The sequence below is a fragment of the Dendrobates tinctorius genome, unplaced genomic scaffold (assembly GCF_039654945.1).
Source record: "Dendrobates tinctorius isolate UK_male_01 unplaced genomic scaffold, ASM3965494v1 ptg000089l, whole genome shotgun sequence".
Lineage (NCBI taxonomy): Eukaryota > Metazoa > Chordata > Amphibia > Anura > Dendrobatidae > Dendrobates > Dendrobates tinctorius.
Window position 1 is genome coordinate 5,157,852 of NW_027361757.1, and position 26,366 is coordinate 5,184,217.

Here is a 26,366-nt window from a genome sequence, read left to right on the forward strand (position 1 = left end):
ATTGCAGCAGATTTCAATGCAAGACACCCTACGCATGAAAACTGTCACCATTCCCATCTTACTTAGGTGTATCCAAAAAAATGGCCCACCCAAAAAAGTTTGCCTCATCACTGAACATAATGTTCTGTGTAAACTGAGAGTCCTGTTCCAATTTTTGCTTTGCCCATTCTGCAAACTCAGCGTGCCGATCTGGGTCACCAACCATTCCCATTTTATTTAGGTGTATCCATATAAATGGCCCACCCTGTATTTCATATGTTTGCATATACCTTGCATCTGTAAAGCAAAGAAACTTCATTTTCCAAACCTTTCAAATGTATGGCTCAAAAGTGATAATGAAATGTAACAACAGCATAATATCTGTATTCTGAACTTTTTATGAAACATATTTTCTATTGTAGTATTACATTATTTCACCAATGATATATAATTTAAAACAAATATTAGAATTTTAACACAATTATTGGAATTTGTGATTTTTTTATGAAACTGTAATGAATCAAACAGATTAAAATAGTGTATATGTGGATGAGATGGTGAAACATAAAAGCATTTTAGAGTAGTTCAATTACAGATTTTCAATATTGTGCAAAACAGTCCACAATGAAAACCGTCATCCTACAGGACAAGAAGTACAAAATTGTTTAATATTTTAACATGTGCCCAGTGTGCTTTGGTCATGCTCTTGATCATTTTACTTAAAGGATTACTTACACTCTCCTATAGACAGTGGCCTTATGGCCACGTTGAACATTGAATATATTTAGCAAAGGTCTTCTGATGAACCATGTGGTTTCCATTTTAGTTACTTGATGGGTTCTACATACATGCAGAGGTCATCAAGCAGGCGATCTTTTATGATGGAGTTTTGCATTTTCATTGGTTAAAAAAGTGGCAAGGACCCATCTGGTTAACATTGACATCTTATTCTGCAGCTGGACAACAATAGAACTGTCTCTATCGGTTTTTGCCAGGAACTCCAAATCTTTCTGAGGTTACTAGTCAAGTTGTGGTTTCTTTTGAATAAGACAATTCTAAAGCATTTCATTTAACCAGATCCTATTTTTTTCAGGGAAAGTCATCTTGCTGTAATTGAAGATTTCCAGATAACATTTTGATCATGATACAATTCTGTTTTTATTGTACCATAGTTTCACACATAGTGAACAAAAAAACAGAAAAAGTTCAAAAATTTATTTAATAGGTTTGATAAAATTAACTACACTTGACTATGACTACCACTTCTGACAAGTCATCTTTTTTTAAGACATGACAAAAAAAAGAGACTAACGTTGACGCGTTAATATTATCTGTATGTATCCTCATACAAATATGCAAATTGTACAATTTTATGTCTCTGAAAACTAGAACCAAGGAGCTGTTCAGTACCACCTGAGGGGCATAAATATTAAATGAAGGAACTGCCAAAAGAACCATGTAGAAAATTACAAGCTGAATTAATGGACCTATGTAAAAAAGATGAAAACTCTAACCTGGGGAAATGAATCCTGCTGAAAGAGAGCCTCCAGGAGGTGGATAATTCGGAGTAAATGGAATCTGGAGACGAGATAAGAGAGTCCGGTTGTATTGGGAATCCAGTCTAGAGAAGAGGATCCTGTTGAAATTAATGTTCCAGACTGGAGTAGGAGATCCAGTTTCATAGTGGCTGCTGCCTGTGGTAGAAGATCCAGTAGTGTGAGGGTTCCAGTCTAGAAAAGAGGATACTTGGGAAATTGAGGGTTTATTAACCCCAGTCACCGTATGTTGAGTATATTTTGAAATTTGTTAATAAAAACTTGATTTATTTGGAGAACAAAAAAAAATTGATCCATGAGGATAGAAGAAAGTCCGGTTTATTAGGAGAAACTTTAAATGAAAATGAACTCCACCACAAGGAAAAAACAGTAAAATTGCCAAACAACCCAGACAGGCTTGCTGAATCCAAGCGATGGTTCTTCAGATTCCAAAACAATAACTGTTTATTCAGGTGTCAATAATCAATGCATGACCTTTAAGCACCCTTTAGGATCATTTTCCAAGTTGTAATGGGCAACAATGGCTCAAGAATATATTTCACTAACTATATACAGCAACAATACTGTTACCAAAATGTCAAATTCAGAAGTATCATTTTTTTTACTAAATAAAATATTAAATTACGTTAAACATGGTGAGTTTGGAAGCTTCTTACCACTACGAAGTCCACTATGACTGGAAAGTTGCAATGTTCTCTCAGGACAATTCCACCGATCCCATGCAAACTGGTATTTACACTCTTCAATACCACTTTGTGCTCCAGCTGCCACACTGCTTGAGTAGATAAGGTAAGCCTGTAAGAAGCGTAAAATATGTGGTGACATCCTAGTTCTTGACACAAATAAAGAGTAAAAGAATCTTTAGAGAATAAGAGCCCATTTAGACAAGCCTTAGGGCTCCGTCACACACAGCGACATCGCTAGCGAGATCGCTGATTTTGTGATGCATCAGCATTCTCTCCAGTGATCTCGCTGTATGTGACATCCATCAGCGACCGGCCCACCCGCCGGGTATCGTGATCATGCAGGATCGTCCTGGGCCATTTTTTGATAATTGGTCTCCCGCTGGCCAGCACGCATCGCTGCGTGTGGCAGCAGGAGACCAACGATCAGCGACGCTGCACGCTGGTATCCAACATAAACAGTGGTTAACTAAGAGCCGCGCGTCTCTTAGATACCAACTGTTTACCCTAGATACCAGCTTGCTCCCTGGTCCTGATCGCTGGTGAGTCTGTCTATGTGACAGGTCACCAGCGACCGGCCTAGCTATGTCCCAGCGATCCCATCCATGTTGGATCATTGGTGGGATCACTGGGACATCGTTGTGTGTAACGGGGCCTTAAGAATGCTCATTCTTGTCAACCTGTGTAAACAGGCCAGCAATCACCAGATGAGCAAGCAAATAACTTTTTCATTGGATGAGATGATTTTTAAATCTACTTGTTTGTAATTCTCATTAGCACATAACGTTCTATGTGCTAAAGATGATTATAGTACTGATTGTTTTGTGCACAAAGAAGTATGGTTAGACTGACTTGCTTGTAATAATAACGATTTAATAGTAATAATTTTGTTTATATTGCACCAGTATATTCCTCAGCACTTTACAACTAAAAACTTGCATGCAGCCGATCAGCGGTCATTTAACGGTCGTGGTCAGCCTGTCTAAATGGGCTTTATCTTTGCTTTCAAATCAGGAAAATTTCCTTGCTCAGGCTTCAAATCTGCACCAAACCGCATCAAATAATGGGTAAAACACTTAAAATAAATGCAGAAAATATGCAAAAATCAAAGGAGGTTGATATTGCTTTTTTTTGAAGACACCTGCAGAAAATGTGTTGAAGAAAAGACCCCAGTGTCAAGAAGGACACCTCACGCAATTGACTGATAAGTGATGGACGAGGCTGCGGCTGCTTTTATTACTAGTCCAGTTATTGGGGAACTAACAGTGAGCATATGGTATAAACTCCTTCAATTCCAACGTATGGAATACATATATATACCCTGGTAAGTCATTGCCAGCTCCACAGTAACAAAAAGGAACCACTGCCACCACCAATTATTTATACAGGCTGATTCGACACCCGTTACAGGTAGCGTATGGCTTCAGGGGTGTGGTTTTCAGAGCAAGAGGAACAGAGCTATTCAATTGTATATATTTAACCTGGAAAGGTAGACAGTGTTTATAAAAAATATACAAAAATGTTACAAAATGGAAATAAAAGACTGCAAAATATACAATTACATAAAATTCAAAGGAATAACAAAAGAATATTAAACCTGTTGCATGAATGGCTGTTATCTTTATGGAAGGGAGCACACCAAATAGGAAAATGTGACACTGTGACAGTGAACTACGTCTTTCAGAATGAACAAAGACAGACACCCAAACTCTGATTTTATTAGATCAAGTTCCTGCATACCTCCCCTTGGTGAGCTCATAAGGGGTCTGGTTGTGGGTAGGGATGCGCGAGTAGTGAAATATTCGGACTCACTATACTCGTACCGAGTATACCGTAATACTCGGGTATTCGATACGAGTAGCGAGTCCAATGTTAGTCAATGGAAAATGCGAGTAATTGTCTGCTGGACCCTGCAAAGTGGTCTGGGGCTGAGGAAAAGGCTAAAAAATGTGTAAATGTTAAAATGTATGCTGTAAACAAATGTATATAACATGGGGGCACCTGGTCAGGGGCTGCACGAGTGGTTTTACACCACTGCTTCACTAAAATGTGCAAACATTATTTGAAGTCCTGTTGTTTTGTGCCGACAGAGCGGGACTCGCACGCTACTTACGCAGTGCCAGTGATATATCAGAAGTGCAGTAAGAGGGAGTGATGATGGAGGTGATCTTCTGACAGCTAAGCGTGCAAGTGGTGTAAGGAGAGTGATCTGCCCTAGGGGGGGTGTGATGGTTAATGCAGGAAGAAGCCACCCATCATCATCATCACAAGGGATTCACAATTATAAAGCTTGGACTACTGTCCTTGTTGTTCCACTGCCACTGCCCAATGTGTAGGCATAGACATAGTGTCTTCAATACATTAGCCCTAGGGGCTGTATCATAGTTGATGCAGGAAGGAGGCCTCCAGAGCCAGACAATTATGAAAGTAGACTACTAGCACGGTACTTGCAGTGCTCAATGTGCAGGTGTAGGGGGGTGGACTGACCTATGGACCTGTCTGGTGAAGAAGGAAATGTAACCTGTGATATGTACAATGCTTTATTCTGACTTGAATACATATATGTGGGACAACAGCTAGAATTGGGAAAAGATGGTGTAGTACCGGGCTTCGGCCACTAGATGGAGACATAGGGTATTGAGAAAAGGGCTTAACAGCAGCTTTAGGCTAGGGAAACGCAGAGTCATGGTGGGCAGAGTTACGGGACTGAGAAGGGGATTTCCAGGATAAGGAGATAAAAGGAAAGAGAGTCCCAGGGTTGAGGATATCTATCTCAGGGGGATGACGGAGACAAAGAAGAGCTCAGGAGAAGATAGAAGATAGCAGAGCTCAGGAACAGACAGGAGAGAGAGATGGATAATCGGGGGGTGGCACTGACAGGACAGGTGCAGAACGTAGGACGCAGGACAAAGGAGACCTGGGGTACCAGACGGCTGGATACTGAAGGAGCAGTAAGTGTTGCAGCAGGCAGACTCGGCAGGGAAAAACGCTGTGGCCATGGGCCTAACGGTAGCCACGGTGAAAGAACCCAGAGTCTTCGCCAAACAGGAGCAGGAGGGACGTGACAGGTACCCAGGCCTAGGTGCAGAAGCTGTCATGTTTGCTGTGGATGTCAAGAGGACACCCAACAAAGTTGGACCTGATTGAACGAGTTTCTGCATCTGTCGTCAGTCCGTCTCGCAGCCGAAAGGAACAACCCTCCAGTCGGCACACGTACTACACAGGCATAGACATAGTGTCTTCAAAACATTAGCCCTAGGGGCTGTATCATGGTAGATGCAGGGAGGAGGCCTCAAGAACCAGACAATTCTGAAAGTAGACTACTAGCACGGTAGTTGCAGTGCCCAATGTGCAGGCATAGACATAGTATCTTCAAAACATTAGTCCTAGGGGCTGTATCATGGTTGTCGCAGGAAGGAGGCCTCAAGAGCCAGACAATTATGAAAGTAGACTACTAGCACAGTAGTTCCAGTACCCAATGTGCAGGCATAGACATAGTGCCTTCAAAAGATTAGACCTAGGGGCTGTATCATGGTTGACACAGGAAGGAGGCCTCAAGAGCCAGACAATTATGAAAGTAGACTACTAGCATGGTAGTTGCAGTGCCCAGTGTCCAGGCATAGCCATAGTGTCTCCAAAAATTAGCCCAAGGGGCTGTATCATGGTTGATGAAGGAAGCAAGGCAAGTCTGAAGGGCCAAACAATTATGAAGCTAGGACTACTAGAACAGTAGATGCCGTGCCCAGTGTCCAGGCATAGCCATAGTGTCTCTAAAAATTAGCCCAAGGGGCATGATACCATGGTTGATGAAGGAAGATGGGTCTCATCACAAGTGCCTCCGACTGGAAATATTAATTAACGGAACATTGTTTTTAGGTTATTGACCATGAGGTACATGTGGCAGAAGCAGGAGTTAAAAACATGTGTGAGAAGAAGAAAAGGGGTTTGTATGGGAAGGGATGGATGTGATCACCAATTGCAAAAAAATAATGTTTTGGGTGACTTTAGGTTGGGATACTGTCATCTGGAGGGCTTAAATACTGTTGAGAAATCCAGTCCTTGTTAAATTTTATCAGAGTCAGCCTGTCTTCCTTCTCTGTAGTCAACCGTGTGCGTATATCTGTGATGATTGCCCCAGCGGCACTGAAAACACCCTCTGACATCACACTAGCAGCAGGGCAGGCCAGCACCTCCAAGGTATATAAGGAGAGGTCTGGCCAACTATGCAGCTTGGATACCCAGTAATTAAATGGAAAAGAATCGTCAGGAAGGAAGAAAGGTATGGTCACTTAGATAGTCATTGACCATCTTGTTCAGCTTCTCCCTCCTTGACATTGCTACTGGTCCAGCTAGTCCTTGGTAATGAGCTGGTTTATTGAAGATGGCTCAGTTTGTGGATATTTACCACCACCTCTTTTGGACCTGCTTGGTGTGTCTTTCCTTGGGGTCAAATGTTTCCTGTGACTCCTGATAGGGTGATGAACTAGGAACAGGTTGAGAATAGTATGACCCAGCGTTCTCTGAATGGACAGGAGACTGTTTTGTCATGGACGATTGGGTGCTGCTAGAAAATTTCGTTGAGGACTTATCAGCCATCCAAGACAGTATCTGCTCTTGTTCTTCTGGCTTCCAGACTCGTTTATGTTCCAGACCGGGAAATTTCACCAGGAACTTAGATGCATCAACCTTCTTCGGTCTCCCAGACTCTGTGCCTTGTTGGGCACCAATGACAACCCCACGTCCACATCCCCATCCCTTCACAACAGCCTTTTTAGGAATTTTGGATTTTTCTGCCATAGTTGCAGAAGTTCAGATGCAGATATTGGGGAACAAAGAGCAGTTAGTGCTTTGTGGAAGGTACCACTACAGCCTAGTACTACTTTGTGTTTTACAAACAGCACCGCAACGGCACAAAAATATTGCCCTGAAGTTTAAGGCGAGATTACGCACCCCAGTCACCACACAAGACAGCGGTGCTGCCACTAAAAAATTGAGCTGAGGTTTAAGGCGAGATTGCACACACCAGTCACCACACAAGACAGTGGTGCTGCCACTAAAAAATTGCCCTGAGGTTTAAGGTGAGATTACGCACCCATAGTCACCACACAAGACAGTGGTGCTGCCACTAAAAAATTGCCCTGAGGTTTAAGGTGAGATTACGCACCCCAGTCACCATACAAGACAATGGTGCTGCCACTAAAAATTGCCCTGAGGGTTAAGGCGAGATTACTGGCCCCAGTCACCACACAAGACAGCGGTGCTGCCACTAAAAAATTGCCCTGAGGTTTAAGACGATATTATGCACCCCAGTCACCACACAAGACAGCGGTGCTGGCTGCGTGTCAGTTGTGCAGTACCGTGTGTCCTATTCACCGTAAGCACAGCACCGCAACAGCACAAAAAAATTGCCCTGCAGGGGTAAATGTGACCTCAAAAATAGCTGGGAAAACTGTCCCTGACCTTATACTTTCAGCTCTGAAAAGAGCGTTTGGGTGTTGCAGAGAATTTCTGGACGATTTGTACAAACACAACTCTCCCAAGCAGCTGCTCACACTCTCCCTACACTAGCTGTTTTCTTCATGCAATGTGTAAAAAATGGCGGAGACAGGGCTTATATAGAGCCTATGACTCATAGGCTATGAGTCATAGGCTTTGACTCATGTATGACGCTGAGCGGCCAGCCAATCATAGTAATGCCGCCCACTACCAAGAATGCTGCGGCATTACTGTAATTGGCAAATGCTGGGCGTGAGATCCGAATATTGCGAGTTGAGTAGTGAAATACTCGCTATGTTCCGAGTACCACGAGTACTTCATTACTTGCCGAGTACCGAATACTTGCGATTATACTCGCTCATCCCTAGTTGTGGGATTTGCTAGTTTTGCTAGCATTTTATGAGATGCGTAACTTTCAGGATATCTTTGCCCCTGGAAGTCCCAGGCAGAAGATGAAACATGGTATAGATAGCACCATCTATTGGACCAATATTAAGTAGGAGGGGTTAGAATGTCCTTATGGTGATGTGAATAAATGCACTATATTCACCCCTTAGCTACAATGCAGAAAATGTATCTCCTATAATTATCAGATGGATACAAACCCCAATATTTATCACTGGCTCCAAAAGTCTCCGAACAGTTCTTTGATCAGAGGAAGCTCTAGCCTGGGAAATGTACTTGAGTCTGGTGGCTCATTCTCAGAGCAAATCTCCTATTGTAATTAGCTGATTACTGCAGGATACTCCTACTTCAATGGCGGTTGATATGTCAGCTCTCTCACTTCCCCAGTTATAATTAGTTTCTCTCTTCCTCTTTTATAATTAATCCCATATGGTCAATGAGAGGGTGACATGTTCTCTCTCCAGAGATGTCTTTATGGGTTTGTTATTCTCTATGAATATTTTTTATGGGTTTTATAAAGAAAAATCAAAAATCAATCACAACATTTTTTATGCTATTTACTGACCTCCATAAATAATATGTAGAAAAGAATCTAGCACTGTAAAATCAAATAAAATCTTGAATTTTAGTTTGCACAATCCAGAAAATCCAATGTGTATAAAAATGTTACACTGTGCATATAAATGTGAATAAGACCTTTCTTAAACATGCACAAAGTGACTGGAGTGAGAACAGTTGCAATTGGCACAAAGCTCCATGGTAATGTACTAAGTTGCTGCAAGAATGGCGCTATTCTTGGAGTTGAACTTTCTGGATTGTACTAAAAAAAAAATCAAGATTTTCTTTCATTTTAAATTGATAAATTCTTTTGTATATACAGTGGGGAAAAAAAGTATTTAGTCAGTCAGCAATAGTGCAAGTTCCACCACTTAAAAAGATGAGAGGCGTCTGTAATTTACATCATAGGTAGACCTCAACTATGGGAGACAAACTGAGAAAAAAAAATCCAGAAAATCACATTGTCTGTTTTTTTTTCATTTTATTTGCATATTATGGTGGAAAATAAGTATTTGGTCAGAAACAAAATTTCATCTCAATACTTTGTGATATATCCTTTGTTGGCAATGACAGAGGTCAAACGTTTTCTGTAAGTCTTCACAAGGTTGCCACACACTGTTGTTGGTATGTTGGCCCATTCCTCCATGCAGATCTCCTCTAGAGCAGTGATGTTTTTGGCTTTTCGCTTGGCAACACGGACTTTCAACTCCCTCCAAAGGTTTTCTATAGGGTTGAGATCTGGAGACTGGCTAGGCCACTCCAGGACCTTGAAATGCTTCTTACGAAGCCACTCCTTCGTTGCCCTGGCGGTGTGCTTTGGATCATTGTCATGTTGAAAGACCCAGCCACGTTTCATCTTCAATGCCCTTGCTGATGGAAGGAGGTTTGCACTCAAAATCTCACGATACATGGCCCCATTCATTCTTTCATGTACCCGGATCAGTCGTCCTGGCCCATTTGCAGAGAAACAGCCCCAAAGCATGATGTTTCCACCACCATGCTTTACAGTAGGTATGGTGTTTGATGGATGCAACTCAGTATTCTTTTTCCTCCAAACACGACAAGTTGTGTTTCTACCAAACAGTTCCAGTTTGGTTTCATCAGACCATAGGACATTCTCCCAAAACTCCTCTGGATCATCCAAATGCTCTCTAGCAAACTTCAGATGGGCCCGGACATGTACAGGCTTAAGCAGTGGGACACGTCTGGCACTGCAGGATCTGAGTCCATGGTGGTGTAGTGTGTTACTTATGGTAGGCCTTGTTACATTGGTCCCAGCTCTCTGCAGTTCATTCACTAGGTCCCCCCGCGTGGTTCTGGGATTTTTGCTCACCGTTCTTGTGATCATTCTGACCCCACGGGGTGGGATTTTGCGTGGAGCACCAGATCGAGGGAGATTATCAGTTGGTCTTGTATGTCTTCCATTTTCTAATTATTGCTCCCACAGTTGATTTCTTCACTCCAAGCTGGTTGGCTATTGCAGATTCAGTCTTCCCAGCCTGGTGCAGGGCTACAATTTTGTTTCTGGTGTCCTTTGACAGCTCTTTGGTCTTCACCATAGTGGAGTTTGGAGTCAGACTGTTTGAGGGTGTGCACAGGTGTCTTTTTATACTGATAACAAGTTTAAACAGGTGCCATTACTACAGGTAATGAGTGGAGGAAAGAGGAGACTCTTAAAGATGAAGTTACAGGTCTGTGAGAGCCAGAAATCTTGATTGCTTGTTTCTGACCAAATACTTATTTTCCACCATAATATGCAAATAAAATGGAAAAAAAAACAGACAATGTGATTTTCTGGATTTTTTTTTCTCAGTTTGTCTCCCATAGTTGAGGTCTACCTATGATGTAAATTACAGACGCCTCTCATCTTTTTAAGTGGTGGAACTTGCACTACTGCTGACTGACTAAATACTTTTTTTCCCCACTGTATATTACGAGGTTGGACCCTATCTGAGTAACCACCAGTACTTCTTTGTACTTTACATAAATAATCTGACTACTGTGTTGTGTGGGTTGTTACAATAACAGGGACACCAAATATGTTCATGTTGTTTGTTTTGGATGTTTATTTTTTAAAGTGCATTAAAAATTACATTATTGTAATTGCTTTTCATTATTTTTAGCAGTTTTATACAAAGAAAAATAATCTGTCTTTTATTTACCGTCTAGAAAGCAGGGACATAGAAATACATTGCTATATAAAGATATATCCCTCTGTATCAGTATAATCTACCTGTGAGTTTGGTGTCTGCAATGCTGCTTCAAGTATACCATATCCTCCCATAATGGTCAGTGTAGACTGTGTTTCATAGCTTTAGCTACTGTCTGCAATAATGTAGGTTATAGGTTTGACTCCTGAGAGGACCAGATTACAAGTGGAGAAAAACTACATTTTTGTAATTGTTTTTCATTATTATGTAGTAGTTTTTTAGTAACAAAAAGACTGGACTTTTTCTTCACCTCTAGAATACAAGGACATGGAAATACACTGCTATGTACAGATGTATTTCTATGTACCAGTACAATCTCCTTGTGGGTTCACTGCCTGCAGTGCAACTTCAAATATACAAAATTATAGCTATATCTGCTGCCTGCAAAGATAGAGGTCATGGGTTTGATTCCCAGTGGAGACCAGATAAAAAAAATAGAATTGTTTAATTAATGCAAGTGGAGCAGAGAGGTTGACCCCAACCTGAGGAGGTGCTATGGAGCGATTAAGACATAGCACAGAGAAGAAAGTATGTGAGTGGAATTCATACAAAGCTGGGACAGCAGGTATGACCCCTTAAATCGGGAAAGTTCCACTGAATCCAGGACAGTTGAAAGCTTTATTCACAGCAATGATCAATGGTGGTCTATGTGCACTGAACAATTTGTTACAGTTCATTCATTGTGTATCGTTAACTGGTATCAGTCTGTGTAAACAGGTTTTTAAGTGCTTCAGGACTTTAAACAACAGGACGTTCCTGCATCTAATCTCTGCTGTGACGTTCTAAAATGCCACTAAATTGTAGCGTCCCCAAAGTCTGTAGACAGAACGTGTCCCCATAGAGAAGGCAGAGGTGGTTAATTACATTATATGACTTCTCAATCACTCAGATAAATATGACACACACAGCTTCCCTTCCACATTAGCACATTGCTTTGTTCACTGCTGCCAGCAGCATTGGCATTTACTCTTATGCCATCATTTTACTCCCTTTACCACGCACAAGTGACTGTAAGGGCATGGTTGGATAGCCGAAAAACAGGGCGGACGATTGCATCTCACTGTTTGGGCTGGCTGGCGGCTCTCCTGACCCAAGCGAGACAGCATGTATTTCTATGCAGCTGTCATGCTCGACTCGGAAGAGACGCCCGTCATTGAGTGCTGACCATAATTACATAGCTTAAACAAGTGCTTTGTCAGCAGTATTACATGCGCTAATGGTGCCTCCTCCTCTATACACAGAGGTCATATGATCGCTGTATAAAGGGAGCAGAGATGAGAAAACTTGTTCGGAAAACAATCACCAATCTACGTTCGGCACGAATGTAGTGCATCTGGACTCGTGCTCGGTTTTCCAAACATTTTTCCTCAAAATCGGCAGTTTTGTCACAGCTCTGTAAATGATCACGTTTCCACTAATGCTTTTGTTAGGACTTTGGCTAGGATAGTGGTGCTGTATGATGAGCGAAGGGGGGGCATCTTTTATGAGGGGAAGGGGTGTGTGATAGGTCAGAGGAGCTGTGGAGTGTAATTTTTTTTTATACCCTAATGTGTGTACATTTCAGCAGCCAATTATTGCACAGAAACCATCCACAATGTCATGACACAAAGGCTTCTTTCATTGGCTGCCGAAGCCACATGTCCCTCTCCATATAAAAAGCAAACATCTTGTTTTGCTGGCATCATTTTCTCAGCGCAACAGTGCAGAAAGGCTGCTACTGCTGGTGCTGTTGCAAGTTGTCATATAGTTAGATAGGATGATGTCCTCTGTGAAATCGACCTTTCAGCATCAAACTAATTTGTACTATTAGTGCTGTGCAGGCAGGAGTCCACATTACCTGCTCAAAACCATTTGGGCTATTACCGTGTTGCAGGCGGGACACAGAAGACCCCATTTGCTAATCAAAATCGTTAGGGACAATACCACGGTTTAGCCCGGAGGCCCATTTGCTAATCAAATTGTTAGGGCTAATAGTGTTGTGCAGTCCAGAGTCCACATTTCCTACTCAAAATAATTTGGGCTAATGCTGTGTTGCAGTCAGGACTCAGGAGGTCCCATTTGCTAATAAAAATCATTATGGCTAGTATTAGGGTGCAGCCAGAAGGCCCCATTTGCTAATCAAAATCTTTAGAACTAATAGTGTTGTGCAGGCCGGAGTCCACATTTCCTACTCAAAATTGTTTGGGCTATTACTGTGTTGCAGTTAGGACAAGAGATGAGCAAACCTTTCAAGCTTCAGTTCAGATTCGCCTAACGTATCTCCGTTCACCGAACAGATCACCGCACGGTTTGACAAAGTACCCAAACCCCATTAGATTCAATGGGAGGCAAAACCAAACTCATAGCCAACACCTTAAGGAGTAACGAAAAGCTTCCTAAACATCTAAAATTAGGGGCATACACCATTAAAAGTGGCATCAATTGACCCACAGTACAAATTTGCAAATGCAAATACCTAATGATACCAAGCACAGCAGCAGTCAGCCATGGGCCATGCATGAGGTATCAGGGCCTGGCCCAGCATTTACAGCTTGGAATTGTAGTTTCATTGAGGACCGATCTGGTGGTTAAGGGATTGGTGTAAGCATTTTTAGCTGGGCGACCTCACACCTCATGCAACACCTTCAATTTTTTTTATTCCAGCTGTAGGGAAGGTGACCTGACGTACGAACTTGTCTGTAGGGAGAAGAGGTGGTTGGTGCACCTTAGGCTGGTATCACACTTGCGTTTTTTTGCGCTGTTTTTTAGCGCAAAAAAAGCATGCGTTTTTTTCCTATATTTTACATGGGGTGCGCTTATGTACGCATTTGTATGCGCATGCGTTTTTTGTAGTGTGCGCTCATGTGCACAAAATGCATCCTGTTGCATTTTTTGTGCGCCTGACTTGCCCCAAAAAAACGCATGCGCACACAATGCGTTTTTTTAACAGCAAAACACCCATTGTAGTCTATGGGTGCGCATACGTGCGCATTGTAATGCGCACGTATGCGCAAAAAACGCAACAAAACCCACAAAAAAAGCATACAAACGCATGATGCGTTTTTTCCATGCGTTTGTGTGCGCAAAAAACGCGTAGCAAAAAACGCAAGTGTGAAAGTAGCCTTAGATGGATGTTTGTATTAGCAGAAGGGGAACAGCTGGGAAAAGTGGAGAATGAGTGAAATACCAGGGTTTGACCACAAGATGGCAGGAGAGAGCTGTGAGAACAGGGCTAAACAACAGCTTCGGGCTTAGGAAACTGCGCAGTCAGGGGGGGCGGGGTTACAGGAACTCGAGAGGGAAATCCCCAGTGTGAGAGAGGGGATAAAAAGGAGAGAGAGGCTTCCAGTCCAGGGAGAGGAGCTCAAGAAGAGAGGAGGCAGAAAGACAAGATGGACAACGGAGGAGAGCTTCTAGAAGGGACTGAGGAGAACAGACGTTCAAGGGGGGTGGCCCCGACAAGAAGTACCGCAGGACAGACAAGGCCCCGGGGGTACCAGATGGACGACGTACTTTAACTGGTGAAATGCTGGCGGTAGATAGGCCTAGGGCAGCCTCAGCGGAAGAGCCGCGAGGGACACCACTACTAAAGGGAAGAAAGGTGCAGGTACCCGGGCCTGTGTACGGAGAACTGTGAAGTTGTTGCGGTGTATTTCTGCGGTTGTCGTGAGGACAGCCAATAAAGAAGACCTGTTGGACGCAATTCTGTCTCCGTCTTGAGTCTGTTCGTGGCTTAAAGCGGACCACCCCCTGGTCAGCTCACCTGCCTACATTTGGCGTAGTCGGCAGGATACTCGCCGTCAATACACTATCTTCTGCGGTAAAACTGCCTTGAAGATTCAAAGGACCCAAGCTGAGTGGGTTGAAGATTTTTCCTTGTGGATTACAAAGTCTTGACTGTGGATCACTGGCTTTTCTCGAGCAGATCCGGAAAAGGAACATTTTGCAAGATGGTGCCCGAGTGGAAGGGCGGGATGAAGAGCAGCCAAACTCAGATGGCACAAACATCAGTTTCATAGACTACTTGTCATGATCTCCACTCTGTTCCTGTCTGATATGTTACAAATTAGGAACACTTGCTGCAAATTAGGAACACACACCACCAATGTGATCAATAAAATATAAATAAATAAATAATTATAATTTGCTCTTAATAATGAACCCCTTTAGCTTGTAGTGAACTAAAAAATACACACAAATGAATTGGATTGCTTCAAGTTAGGTAGTTATTACCTGAAGGTGTAATCGGAGTGGATGTCTGGACTCCAGAGGACCAGTAAAGAGCGCTGTATAGCTTGATGTGAAGTCTGATTGAATGATATTTGCCAGATAAACGTGGGTTAATACCACGGCTCTTCAGGAGTGCTGTCCCGTCCGGAGACAGACTTTGCAGTGACTGATGTGATGAGGTGTTGGCGCAGCTGTAGGGACACACATAGGAGGGGAGACAGCTGAGGGCCCATAGAGGAGCGTCCGCAATCACCAAGAGGAAATACCTCTACTTCAACCGCCTAGATTTCCTTGCTCCTGTGGTGGATCTGAGACCGTAAGTGCATGTTTTTTTTTTGTTATTTTTTGTTTTTATAAGCTAACATATTAAGGATTTTTTTTTAATTGTAGCACCGAGTCAAACCTTACAGAGAGGGATACGGGTTCCGACTCTGAGGTGGTGATAGATCCAGTGTCTGATGTTGCTGCAGGGTCTGGCCCATCTGCAGAACTTTCAAGAGCCACACCCCCACCACCAAGATCACCACCACCACCAGAATCTGCTAGCCAGCCAGCACAACACGAAGACCAGGGCAACAGTAGCAGCCCCACCATGCCACTGGATACCTCTCCACAGCCTTCTGCCCTACCACGACGAGGCCGGCGCAGGAGAGAAAGAGCAGCTTCTGGAACAAGGAGGCAGGTGGACAGAGGTGTCTTGGACTGCTTGTCCACAGCTGCTCATGATGATGGGGAGGAGGCTTATGGGCGCAGTCTGGCACAGTACTTCAGGGCAATTCCTCATGAGTACAGGCTGCATACCAGAGGGGCTCTCCAAATAGTCCTTGACGCAAGCACACCACCCAATAATCCCAGCACTGTCTTTAATTTTTTGGAAAGGTGGCAGCTGTCGGACGAAAATCAAATACACATGCTGGGTGGACATCAAGTGGCAAGTCAAGCATTCTCTGAACCTCTTTCTCCTCCTCCTCCTCCGCCATGGGTGCCAACACCTCTGCCTCAGCCTGCACAAATTCAGAATGTGGCTCCACAGGTCCAGTATAAGGGCCAGGGTGCACATGCACAATATGGCCACTTTAACTTTACCCAGTGTTGGAGGCTGGCCCCAACATGGGTATGTTAGACATGGCCATATTGTGGGATATTGGAAATTTGGGCAGCCCTACCATTAGGACTACCCCCAACATTTCATAATTACCCCTATCCAAACCCACAATTGATCCTGCCAGGATGCAACAGATGCCAAAGCCATCTGGCAGCGCACAGGGGGACATTGATTTTGCCCAGCAACCAAGGCCAAATGTCCAAGCAGGACCCCCACCTTCACCACCCCCAACCTACCATAACTTGTAGGTTTGCATCTGGTACTCAGTGGTTTATTTTTTTTATATAGTATGTATATTTTTTTGGTCAGATTTTGAAATCATAATGTGCTGCTAACATTATGCCATATGTTACTAACATGGTTATTTTCGTTTGGCATTCCAAAAAAAATAAGACAAGTAATAAACTTGTTAATTCACAATGTGTGCTTGTTCATGTTCGGATATGTTATGTAATGTGTTAGATACATCTAAAACAGTAAACTAGTCACAAAAACACACAAAAGGTCAAGAAAAAATTGTTTATGATAACACAACACAACCAAACCATTACATAGATAAGGCATCATCTTGCCAGGGAGTAGCACAGTGAGGTGTAAAAAAATAAGTAGTGAACACATCACGCACTTTGAGTCCAGAGATGGGACGTCGGGGTGGGTTCACATGTGTCCTTGGCCTACACACATTGCCAGACTCAACTTCAGCATCATCATGTGAGGGGCAATCATGAATTTATGTTAGCTTCACTCAGCTGAATGGCGGACTGTAGGACCCTCCATTTGGCAGAAAGAATACCAAAGGCGCACTCCACCAGTCGCCGAGCACGTGATAGGCGCAAGTTAAATATTCAACGCCGGTGGTCAAGGTTTATTCGTGGATATGGCCTCATTACAAGTCGGGTCAATTGAAACGCCTCATCTGCTACAAGAACATATGGCACCGTTTCAAGATTTGAGTCTGGAAGCTGACGTGGTTGTGGTAGGTCCAGCTGATTATTACGCAGCCGCCGACCCATAATGGAAGAATTAAAGACTCTGGAATCTCCAGTTCTTCCATAGGCCCCAATATCTACAATTATAAACCTGTAGTGAGTGTCGACCAGGGCCAACAATACTACAGAAAACTATTGCTTATAATTGTAGAATTGGGACCCTGAGTTCGGCGGCTTACGCACACGGATGTGCTTCCCATCCAGGGCTCCAACACATTGCGGAAACTGGCACGTGGCCTCCAATCCACGGGAGATACGCAACCAGCCTGCCATTTTTGGCTCCGGCATTACCACATGATGGAGTCTGGACCAGATTTCTGAGGAGGCAGACCAGACAATGCCAGATATTGTGGATTTTCCGATTAAAAATTCTAAATGCAGAAAAGCGTATGAAAGGCCAGTTTAAAGGAAGCTAAAAACCAAAGAAAAAAACCATGAGTACAAAGCCCAACAAACAACAGATAAAGCTTTAAGCAAAGTTATAGTGTATGAATTCTAAAGCATGCATGGTCAACATTAAATTGCATGCCATGGCTTGGTTCAGTAATACACAAGCATATAATGTATCTTGGGAAATGTGCTTGTAAATATATATCTTAAATGGCAAAAATCTATAAGGTTCAAGGTCTGGAAATGTAATATGCTGCTTTACACATCATCAACATATTGCTTTAAGACATACTCTGCAGAAATAGCTTTGCGCATCCTGGTGTCCTGAAACATGATTCCAGGGCGCACAATCTCCAGCAAAATATCAAATGTAGCAAGGCTCATCCGACAATATTGAAAGAACTTCTCCGGATGGCTACGCAGAGATGTATAGAGACAGTGGAAATGGCCTTTAGATATCCTGCGCAACAGAAGCGGATGGATCCACATTTGTCTACGCCTCCTCGGATCGACAATCACAGGGTATGGCTCACCAAAACATCGGGATATAACCCAATAGAAAAGAACACACTCAGTGGTGTTAAAAGTCAGCCTGTCTGTCATTTTTAGCACAAAGCTTAGCTAACCAAATCCAAGCACAGACTCTATTACAAAGGTAGCAGGTTCCACCTGTTGTAGAGCCAATAAATATAGGGCTGGATGATGAGTTAAATTAGTTTCAGGCCTAAAAAACGTTATTTGACCATTTTGCAAAATATCGCCAGACGAATGTCAAACGGATGCTTAGATGCGAATAAAATCGGATCATCGCAGAAAATTCGGATGACAGACGGATCACTGTTCATGAAACATTTGTCCGATTTTGGTCCGTAAAAATCGGACCGATTTTTTTTTATCATTGTGTGTGACGCCGACCTTAGTATTACTATAGTGACTCACGTCACATTATGATTGACCATTAAATTTTTCCCACCTATGGATCTGTTACATACTCTGTGTGATCAGGTTGTGAATCTGACTCAGTTAGTCCAAGATCTGGCCTTGGAACAACACAAACTGGCATACTCACATACTCGGTAACAGGGTCAGATTTCTGGTACTCTTACTGCCCTCAGATTCTTTCTCCTCTGACCGCTGTTATGACTTCTGAACTATCTGACATATCTTTGAGTTCCCCTGAACCTGTTATGGCACTCCCTGACAAACTTTTGGGAGAAAAAGATCAGTTCAGGATTTTTAATTAGAGTTGTAAATTATTGTTTACCTTACTCCTCCAGTCATCAGGGAATGAGTCACAGCTGGTGGGAATTATAAAGTCACTTTTGCACAGAGGTCCTCAGACCTGGGCTTTCTCCCTACCCTCTCTTGCTCCTGAACGTCTTTCAGTGGATGCCTTTTTTGATGCTTTAGGACACATCTATGATGAACCTGACAGGATCAAGGTGGCAGAGACAAGTATCATGAACCTGTCACAGGGGAACCGCACAGCAGACTATTGCACAGAGTTTCGGCAGTGGTCTTCTGAGGTCCTGTGGAATGATGCAGCTCTCAGATGTCAATTGAGAGGGGTCTTTTGGAGTCTCTTAAGGATGCTCTGGCTCTACATGCTCCACCTGGTTGTTTGGTGGAGGCCATGACTCAGGCTATCCGCATGGATCGGAGGATGTGGGAGAGACGCGAGGTGCAACAAGAGGTTCCTTTTTGTCCTACTGGCCCCTTTCATTCACTGACGTGGAACCTGTGGAAGTTGGTGCTGCCAGCTCAAGGATTAAGGAGAGGAGACGTCGTCGGAACTTGGGCTTTGTTTCTATTGTGGCCAAGCTAGACATTTCTTAAAGGATTGTTTGACATGACCTGCATCAAACAAGCCGTCGGGAAATGCCTAAGTCTGGGTGATTGTCGAGGAGGTCACTCAGACTTACAGGTACCCTTTTAGTCCTTCGATAAAGTGTTGTTGAATGCTGAACTTCTTTTTCAAGATCAGTGTCTGTTCACATTTGCCTTTATTGACTGGGGTTCTGCTGCTAATTTCATTGATGTGGGATTTGTTCTGAAGTTAGGATTAGGGACAATTAAGCTAGAAAGCCATATTCAAATTATGGCCATTGATACAACCCCACTGTTCAATGATCTGGTTCGGTTAGTTACGGTGAATTTCACACGGAATCAATCTCCTGTTACGTTTTGGACAATTTAGATGCTGGAATTGTGTTGGGTATTCCTTGGTTGCATATGCATAATCCGATTATTGACTGAAATTGGAGAGATATTGTCAAATGAGGTCCTTATTGTATTGAAAAATGTCTGAAACCTGTGCATGTTTGCTCCGTTAGTCTGGAGGGTCTTCCGGAATACCTGAAAGACTTCGGAGATTTTTTTTGGAAAAAGAGTCTGAGATATTACCTCCTCACTGCCCCTATGACTGTGCTATTAATCTCATTCCTGCCAAATTACCCAAGGCTTGTTTGCATAACTTGTCTGGCCCTGAGCGGTCAGCCATAAAAATTTACATTAGCGAAAGTTTACAAATAGGTCATATTCGCCCTTCCTCATCGCCGGTAGCTGGCGGATTCTTCTTTGTTAAAAAGAATAATCGAGGTCTCTGTCCCTGCCTTGATTTCCAAGAATTAAACAAAATAATGGTTAAAAATACTTATCCGCTTACACTTATTCCCGATCTATATAATCAGCTTTTCCGGGGTCAAATAGTTATTCAAACTGGATCTCAGAGGGGCATATAATCTGATACGGATTCATGAGTTTGATAAGTGGAAGACAGCATTTTTAACATCTGAAGGTGTTTTTGAAAATCTCATCATGCCTTTTGTTCTAAGGAATGTATCCCCGATTTTTCCAAACTTTATGAATAATGTTTTTTTCTGATTATATTAGATTTATTGTTGTTTATTTGGATGATATTCTAATTTTCTCACCTGACCTAGATTCACATTATAAACAGGTCCATTTGGTTCTGCAAACGTTGAGAGATAATTGTTTATTTGCTAAAATTGAAAAACATACCTTTTCTGTTCAAGAAATATCATTTTTGGGTTTCATTGTGTCTGCCTCCGGGTTTAACATGGGTCCCGGGAAAGTTGAGGCCATCATTGATTGGGTTCAACCCAGCGACCTCAATGCTCTGCAGCGCTTTTTAGGGTTCACAAATTATTATAGAAAATGTATTAAAGGATTTTCTCAGATCATCAAGCTTCTTAAGAACCTCACTCATAAAGGGGCAGAGCTAAAGGTTTGGTAGACAGAAGCTGTTGGGGTATTTGAAAATTTGAAGAAATGTTTTATGTCTGCTCCTGTTCTTGTGCAACCAGACCTCCATCGGCCGTTTATTGTGGATGTTGATGCCTCTGAGGTCGGGGTGGGGGCTGTATTGTCTCAAGGTCCTGAGACTTTAATTAACCTGTGACCATGCACCTTTTTCTCTTAAAAAAAAAAAATTTCTCCTGCTGAAAGAAACTATGATGTGGGTAATCGGGAGTTGCTTGTTGTGAAGTTGGCTTTTGAAGAGTGAAGGTATTTTTTGGAGGGAGCCGTTCATCCAGTCACCATGGTGACAGATCACAAAAATCTAGCTTATATTGAATCTGCCCGATGGGCTTTTTTCACGATTTAATTTTCCTATTATGTTCAGACCAGGGTCTAAGAATGTGAGGGCGGATGCACTGTCTCATAGTCTTGATTCTGTGTCTCCTCCAGAACTTACTTCCTCCATTCTCCCTCAGGGTATTGTTGTGGCCATGGTTTTCTCTGAGCTGGAAGCTGAAATCCGTGCTGCTCAGTCCGTGGCTCCTTCCAAAACCCCTGAATGCAAGCTGTTTGTTCCTGTGTATCTCAGATTACGCCTTTTGCAAGAATTCCGTGATTCTGTGTTGAGTGGTCATCCTGGGGTCACTGCCACCCAGGAGGCAGTTGCTAGACTCTTCTAGTGGTCCGCTATGCATAAGGATATTAGAGACTTTGTGTCTGCTTGTGAAACTTGTGCACGCGCTAAAGTACAGCAATGTTGGATGGCAGTGGTATTGGCTCCTTTGCCAATTTTGGAAAGACCATGGTCTCATTGGTCCATGGATTTCATTTCAGATTTACCACTGTCTGGGGGAATGACTGCTATTTGGGTGGTAGTCGATCGCTTCAGCAAACAAGCTCATTTTGTCCCTTTATCTGGGTTACCCAATGCTGAAACTCTCTCCGAACTGTTTATTATTCATGTGGTATGTTTGCATGGGATTCCTCTAAATATTATAGTGGATAGGGGTGTACAATTTGTATCTAGATTTTGAAGGGCTTTCTGCAAAAGATTGGGGATTGATTTGTCCTTCTCCTCTGCTTATCACCCTGAAACAAACCATCAGATAGAGAGGACAAATCAGTCTTTGGAGCAAATTTTAAGATGTTTTGTCACCGATCAGCAGGAGAATTGGTCATCATTTCTCCCTCTGGCTGAGTTTGCCTTTAACAGTCGGGTTAATCAGTCCACGGTGACCTCGCCGTTTTTCTGTAATTACAGGTTTCATCCTCATTTTGGTGAGTTCTCCAGGCTAAGTTCTGGGTTTGATGGGGTGGATGTCACCATTCAAAAGCTGGGGGATGTCTGGAGGAGGGTTAAAAAGAACACTGGGGTGGCCCAGCATCGGCAGAAGCTGAAGGCCGATAGGAGGCTCTCGTCAGGGGTCGCCTTCAAAGTAGGGTATAAGGTATGGCTATCCTCTAAGAATATTAGATTTAAGTTGCCCTCACTGAAGTTGGGTCCTAGATTTATAGGTCAGTATGAAATTCTGGAGGTGGTCAATCCAGCTGCCTTCCGGTTAAAGCTCCCCCTCAATCTTTCCATATTCCTAATATGTTCCACAAGTCATTATTGAAGGAGTTTATTCCCCATGTTCTGTCTTCCTCGCCCCGTCTCCTCCAGTGTCTATTGAAGGAAACTTGGAATATGAGGTACAAAGGATCATTGATTCCCGAATGGTCCGAAATTCCCTTCAATATCTGGTACATTGGAAGGGGTATGGACCTGAGGAAAGGTCCTGGGTTCCAGCTCTTTCTGTAAGGGCTCATCGATTGGTCCAGGCCTATCATCGAACGTTTCCTGGGAAACCTGGGGGTCTGGTGGCCCCCCTTGAAGAGGGGATACTGTCACGATCACCACACTGTTCCTGTCTGATGTGTTTCTTTGTGTAGGGGTAGTGCTGGGTTTGTGCTGCATCATCTTTGTTCACTTTCCTTGATTAGTCTTCTACTTAAGCATGCTAGCTCCTTTATTCTGTGTCAGTCGAGTACTTGCTGTTGCCTGTGTAAGTCTGATCACTCTGTGCTCTGTGCCTGACCCAGCCTGACTTTATTCCCTTCCTGGACTTAGACTATCTGCTTGTGACCTGACTTCTCTTTTGTCTCCCCCTGTAAACTATTTTGCCTTACTGGTTTTCCTGACCCCGGCTCATGAATTGGATTTAGTCTCTGACTACTTCTTGTTGTACCGTGCCGTTTCCTGGACCTGACCTTGGGATTGTTTGACCTCCCTTTACTTATCCAGTAAGTAGTATTACATTACAATCTGTTATAGTAGTCTTTCTCTCCATTTTTGGGACTTACTTAGTATTACAATAGTGACTCACGTCACACTACTATTGATAGAAAAATTTAAGAATAGTAACACAGGTAGTTAACTGATCAATTGACTCACAGTAGAACTTGCTATAATGGCACACAAGCACTCAGTCAAGGGCCATGCATGAGGTACCAGGGTGTGACCCAGCATTTACAGCTTGGAAAAAGTTTTAATGAGGATCTAGTGGTTAAGGGAGCAGTGTATGCCTTCTTAGCTGGGAGACCTCACACCTCATGCAACACCTCCAATTTTTTTTTTTTATTCCAGCCACACTCACATGTCACAAACATCAGTTTTATAGACTACTGCTGATAGAGAAATGTAAGAATAGTAACACAGTTAGTTGACTGATCAATTAACCCACAGTAGAACTTTTTATAATGGCACACAAGCAGTCAGCAAAGTGCTATGCATGAGGTACCAGGGTGTGACCCAGCATTTACAGCTTGGAAGAAGTTTTAATGAGGACCTAGTGGTTAACCGCTTCCTGACCGCCCACGGTAGATAAACGTTGGCACTTGCTGGGCTCTGTGCAGCGCAGACGTTTATGAACAGTGGGTGGTCTCGCAGTGCTTAAGACCCCCAGGGTCCTGCAAGTGCTGCGATTCCTGTGCAGAGTGGTAGCTCTGACAGGTGACATCATCGGGACCTGATTAGATCAGGTCCCAATATTGTTAACCCTTTGCTATCTTCTAGATGCCGCGATCACGGCATTTAGAAGATAGCAGAGGGAGGTCACTGCTATACTCGCCTCTCTGATGCCCCTGTGACGAGATCTGATCACATCAAAGGGGATTCTGCTTTGTCCCGGTAGCCGAAGGTCATGTGATGACTTCCGGGTCTTCCAGCTACATTGGCTTGTTAAGGCCCCGTCACACTAAGCGACTTACCAGCGATCCCGACACCGATATCAAGGTGTCAGGATCGCTAGTAAGTCGCTATGTGATCGCTGGTGAGCTGTCACACAGACAGCTTCACCAGCGATCAGCACAGTGATGCCGAGCGCCCGGCATCGCTGGCCATCCCTGTAAAAAATAGAATCAAAATAAAAAATATAGTTATTCTCACCTTCCGACATCCCGTTCAGCCATCCTGCATCTCTCCACGCTCCGGTCCCAGTGATCCTTTGCGAGAATGACCGCGAGATGTCACGGTCTCGAGGGATAACAAAGTCTCGCGGTCATTCGTGCAAAGGATCACTGGGACCGGAGCGTGGAGAGAGGCAGGATGGCTGAACGGGACGTCGGAAGGTGAGAATAACTATATTTTTTATTTTTTTTATTATTTTTTACACCTGATCGCTGGTCTCCTGCCTGTCACACGCAGCGATGCGTGCTGGCCAGCGGGAGACCAGCGACCAAAGAAATGTCCAGAGGTTTCTTCCAGCGATCAGCGATACCGGCAGGGGGGCCGCTCGCTGATCGCTGTCACACACAGCGATCTCGCTGGTGAGATCGCTGTTACGTCAAAAAAGTTGTGACTCAGCAGCGATCTCGCTACCGAGATCGCTTAGTGTGACGGGGCCTTTAGAATCAGCCAGCAGCTGAGTCTAACAAACGATCTGCCTATGTATCACTGACAGGTCTCATGCAATGCAATAACACTGACAGGTCTCATGCAATGCAATATATGTGTACTGCATTGTCTGAGACCAGTGATCAGACAAATAAAAATTGAAGTCCCATACAGGGACTAAGTAAAAAAGTAAAAAGAGAAGTAAAAAATGTTTTAAAACTATTTAAAAAAAAACACAAAATAAATTTTTAAAAAGAAGAAAACATATTAAACCAATAAATACATACATACATATACTGTGTGTATATATATATATATATATATATGTAAAAGAAAAAGTACATATATTTGGTATCGCCGCGTCCGGAACGAGACAGCCTATAAAATGGTCACATTTGTTAATTCCTTAAGCACATGCCGTTTAAAAAAAAAAACAAAAAAAAGGAGCAAAGACTTTTGCTTTTTCATCATGCCGCCAAACAAAAAGTAGAATAAAACGCGATCAAAAACTCAAATCAAAATAAAAATGGTGACGACGAAAAAGTCATCTAGTCTTGCAAAAAACAAGCTGCAATACAGCTCCAACAGCGGAAAAATAAAAAAGTTATAGCTCTCAGAATAAAGCGATGCAAAAACAATTTTTTTTTTTTATAAAATACCATATATATTCATGTATAAGCCGAGTTTTTCAGCACTTTTTTTGCGCTGAAAACGCCCCGCTTGGCTTATACACCAGTCAATTGTCCAGAAAGCCGGCGGGGGAGGGGGAGCGGCGGAGCAGCAGGTCACAGGAAGAAGCCGGCAGCTGTAACTGTGTCCGCTGCTAAAAAGAAATTAATATTCACAGTAACAGCCGCCGTCTTCCAGAAGACGTCCTACTCACCCACCTCGCAGCATCTCGGTGGTCCTGGCGTCTTCGCAGCATCTCCATGGTTCCGGCTTCCAGCAGCTCTTCACGCGTTTCCACTCCTATAGGCGTGGAGTGCATATTCATTACCTTAATGCGCAGCGCCACGTGATTGTGTCGGAAGAGCTGCTGGAAGCCAGAACCATGGAGTTGCTGCGAAGACCCCGGGACCACAGAGACACTACGAGCTACATGCTGGTGTGTGAGTAGGATAGGGGATAAGGAGCCATGCATACAAGGACGGGGACCGGGGAGCCTTGCATAGCAGGACAGGGACCGTGGAGCCATGCATAGCAGGACAAGGACCGGGGAGCCATGCATAGCAGGACAAGGACCGGGGAGCCATGCATAGCAGGACAAGGACCGGGGAGCCATGCATACCAGGACAGCGATGGGGGAGCCATGCATACCAGGACAGAGATGGGGGAGTCATGCATACCAGGACAGGGATGAGGGGACAATGCATACCCAGCTTATACTCCAGTCAATAAGCTTACACAATTTTCCATGGCAAAATTAGGTGCCTCGGCTTATACTTGGATATATACGGTAGTTCTTAATGTGAAAAAGCGGCAAAACGTGAAAAAATATAGAGGTGGTATTGCTGTAATCGTACTGACCCGAAGAATAAAGCTGCCTTACCAATTTTACCACACGCAGAACAGTATTAAAAAAAAAAAGCAATTCTTGCATTCCTGGTTTTGATCATTCTGTCTCCCAAAAATCAGAATAGAAAGCGATCAA

At 43.4% G+C, this 26,366-nt stretch overlaps 1 protein-coding gene across 1 annotated transcript in view; it reads right to left on the reverse strand.

The window, feature by feature from the left end:
* Window positions 1-25,709, reverse strand: part of WNT8B (Wnt family member 8B) — an 85,264-nt gene extending 59,555 nt beyond the window's left edge. Inside the window, exons 1-5 of the mRNA XM_073585942.1 lie at window positions 25,599-25,709; window positions 20,514-20,582; window positions 19,503-19,630; window positions 2,192-2,367; window positions 1,494-1,709 (exon numbers count right to left, since the gene is read on the reverse strand). Of these exons, the coding sequence (XP_073442043.1) occupies window positions 1,494-1,709; window positions 2,192-2,367; window positions 19,503-19,630; window positions 20,514-20,582; window positions 25,599-25,709 (700 nt within the window). The remainder of the gene's footprint in view (window positions 1-1,493; window positions 1,710-2,191; window positions 2,368-19,502; window positions 19,631-20,513; window positions 20,583-25,598) is intronic.
* Window positions 25,710-26,366: the final 657 nt, after the last annotated feature.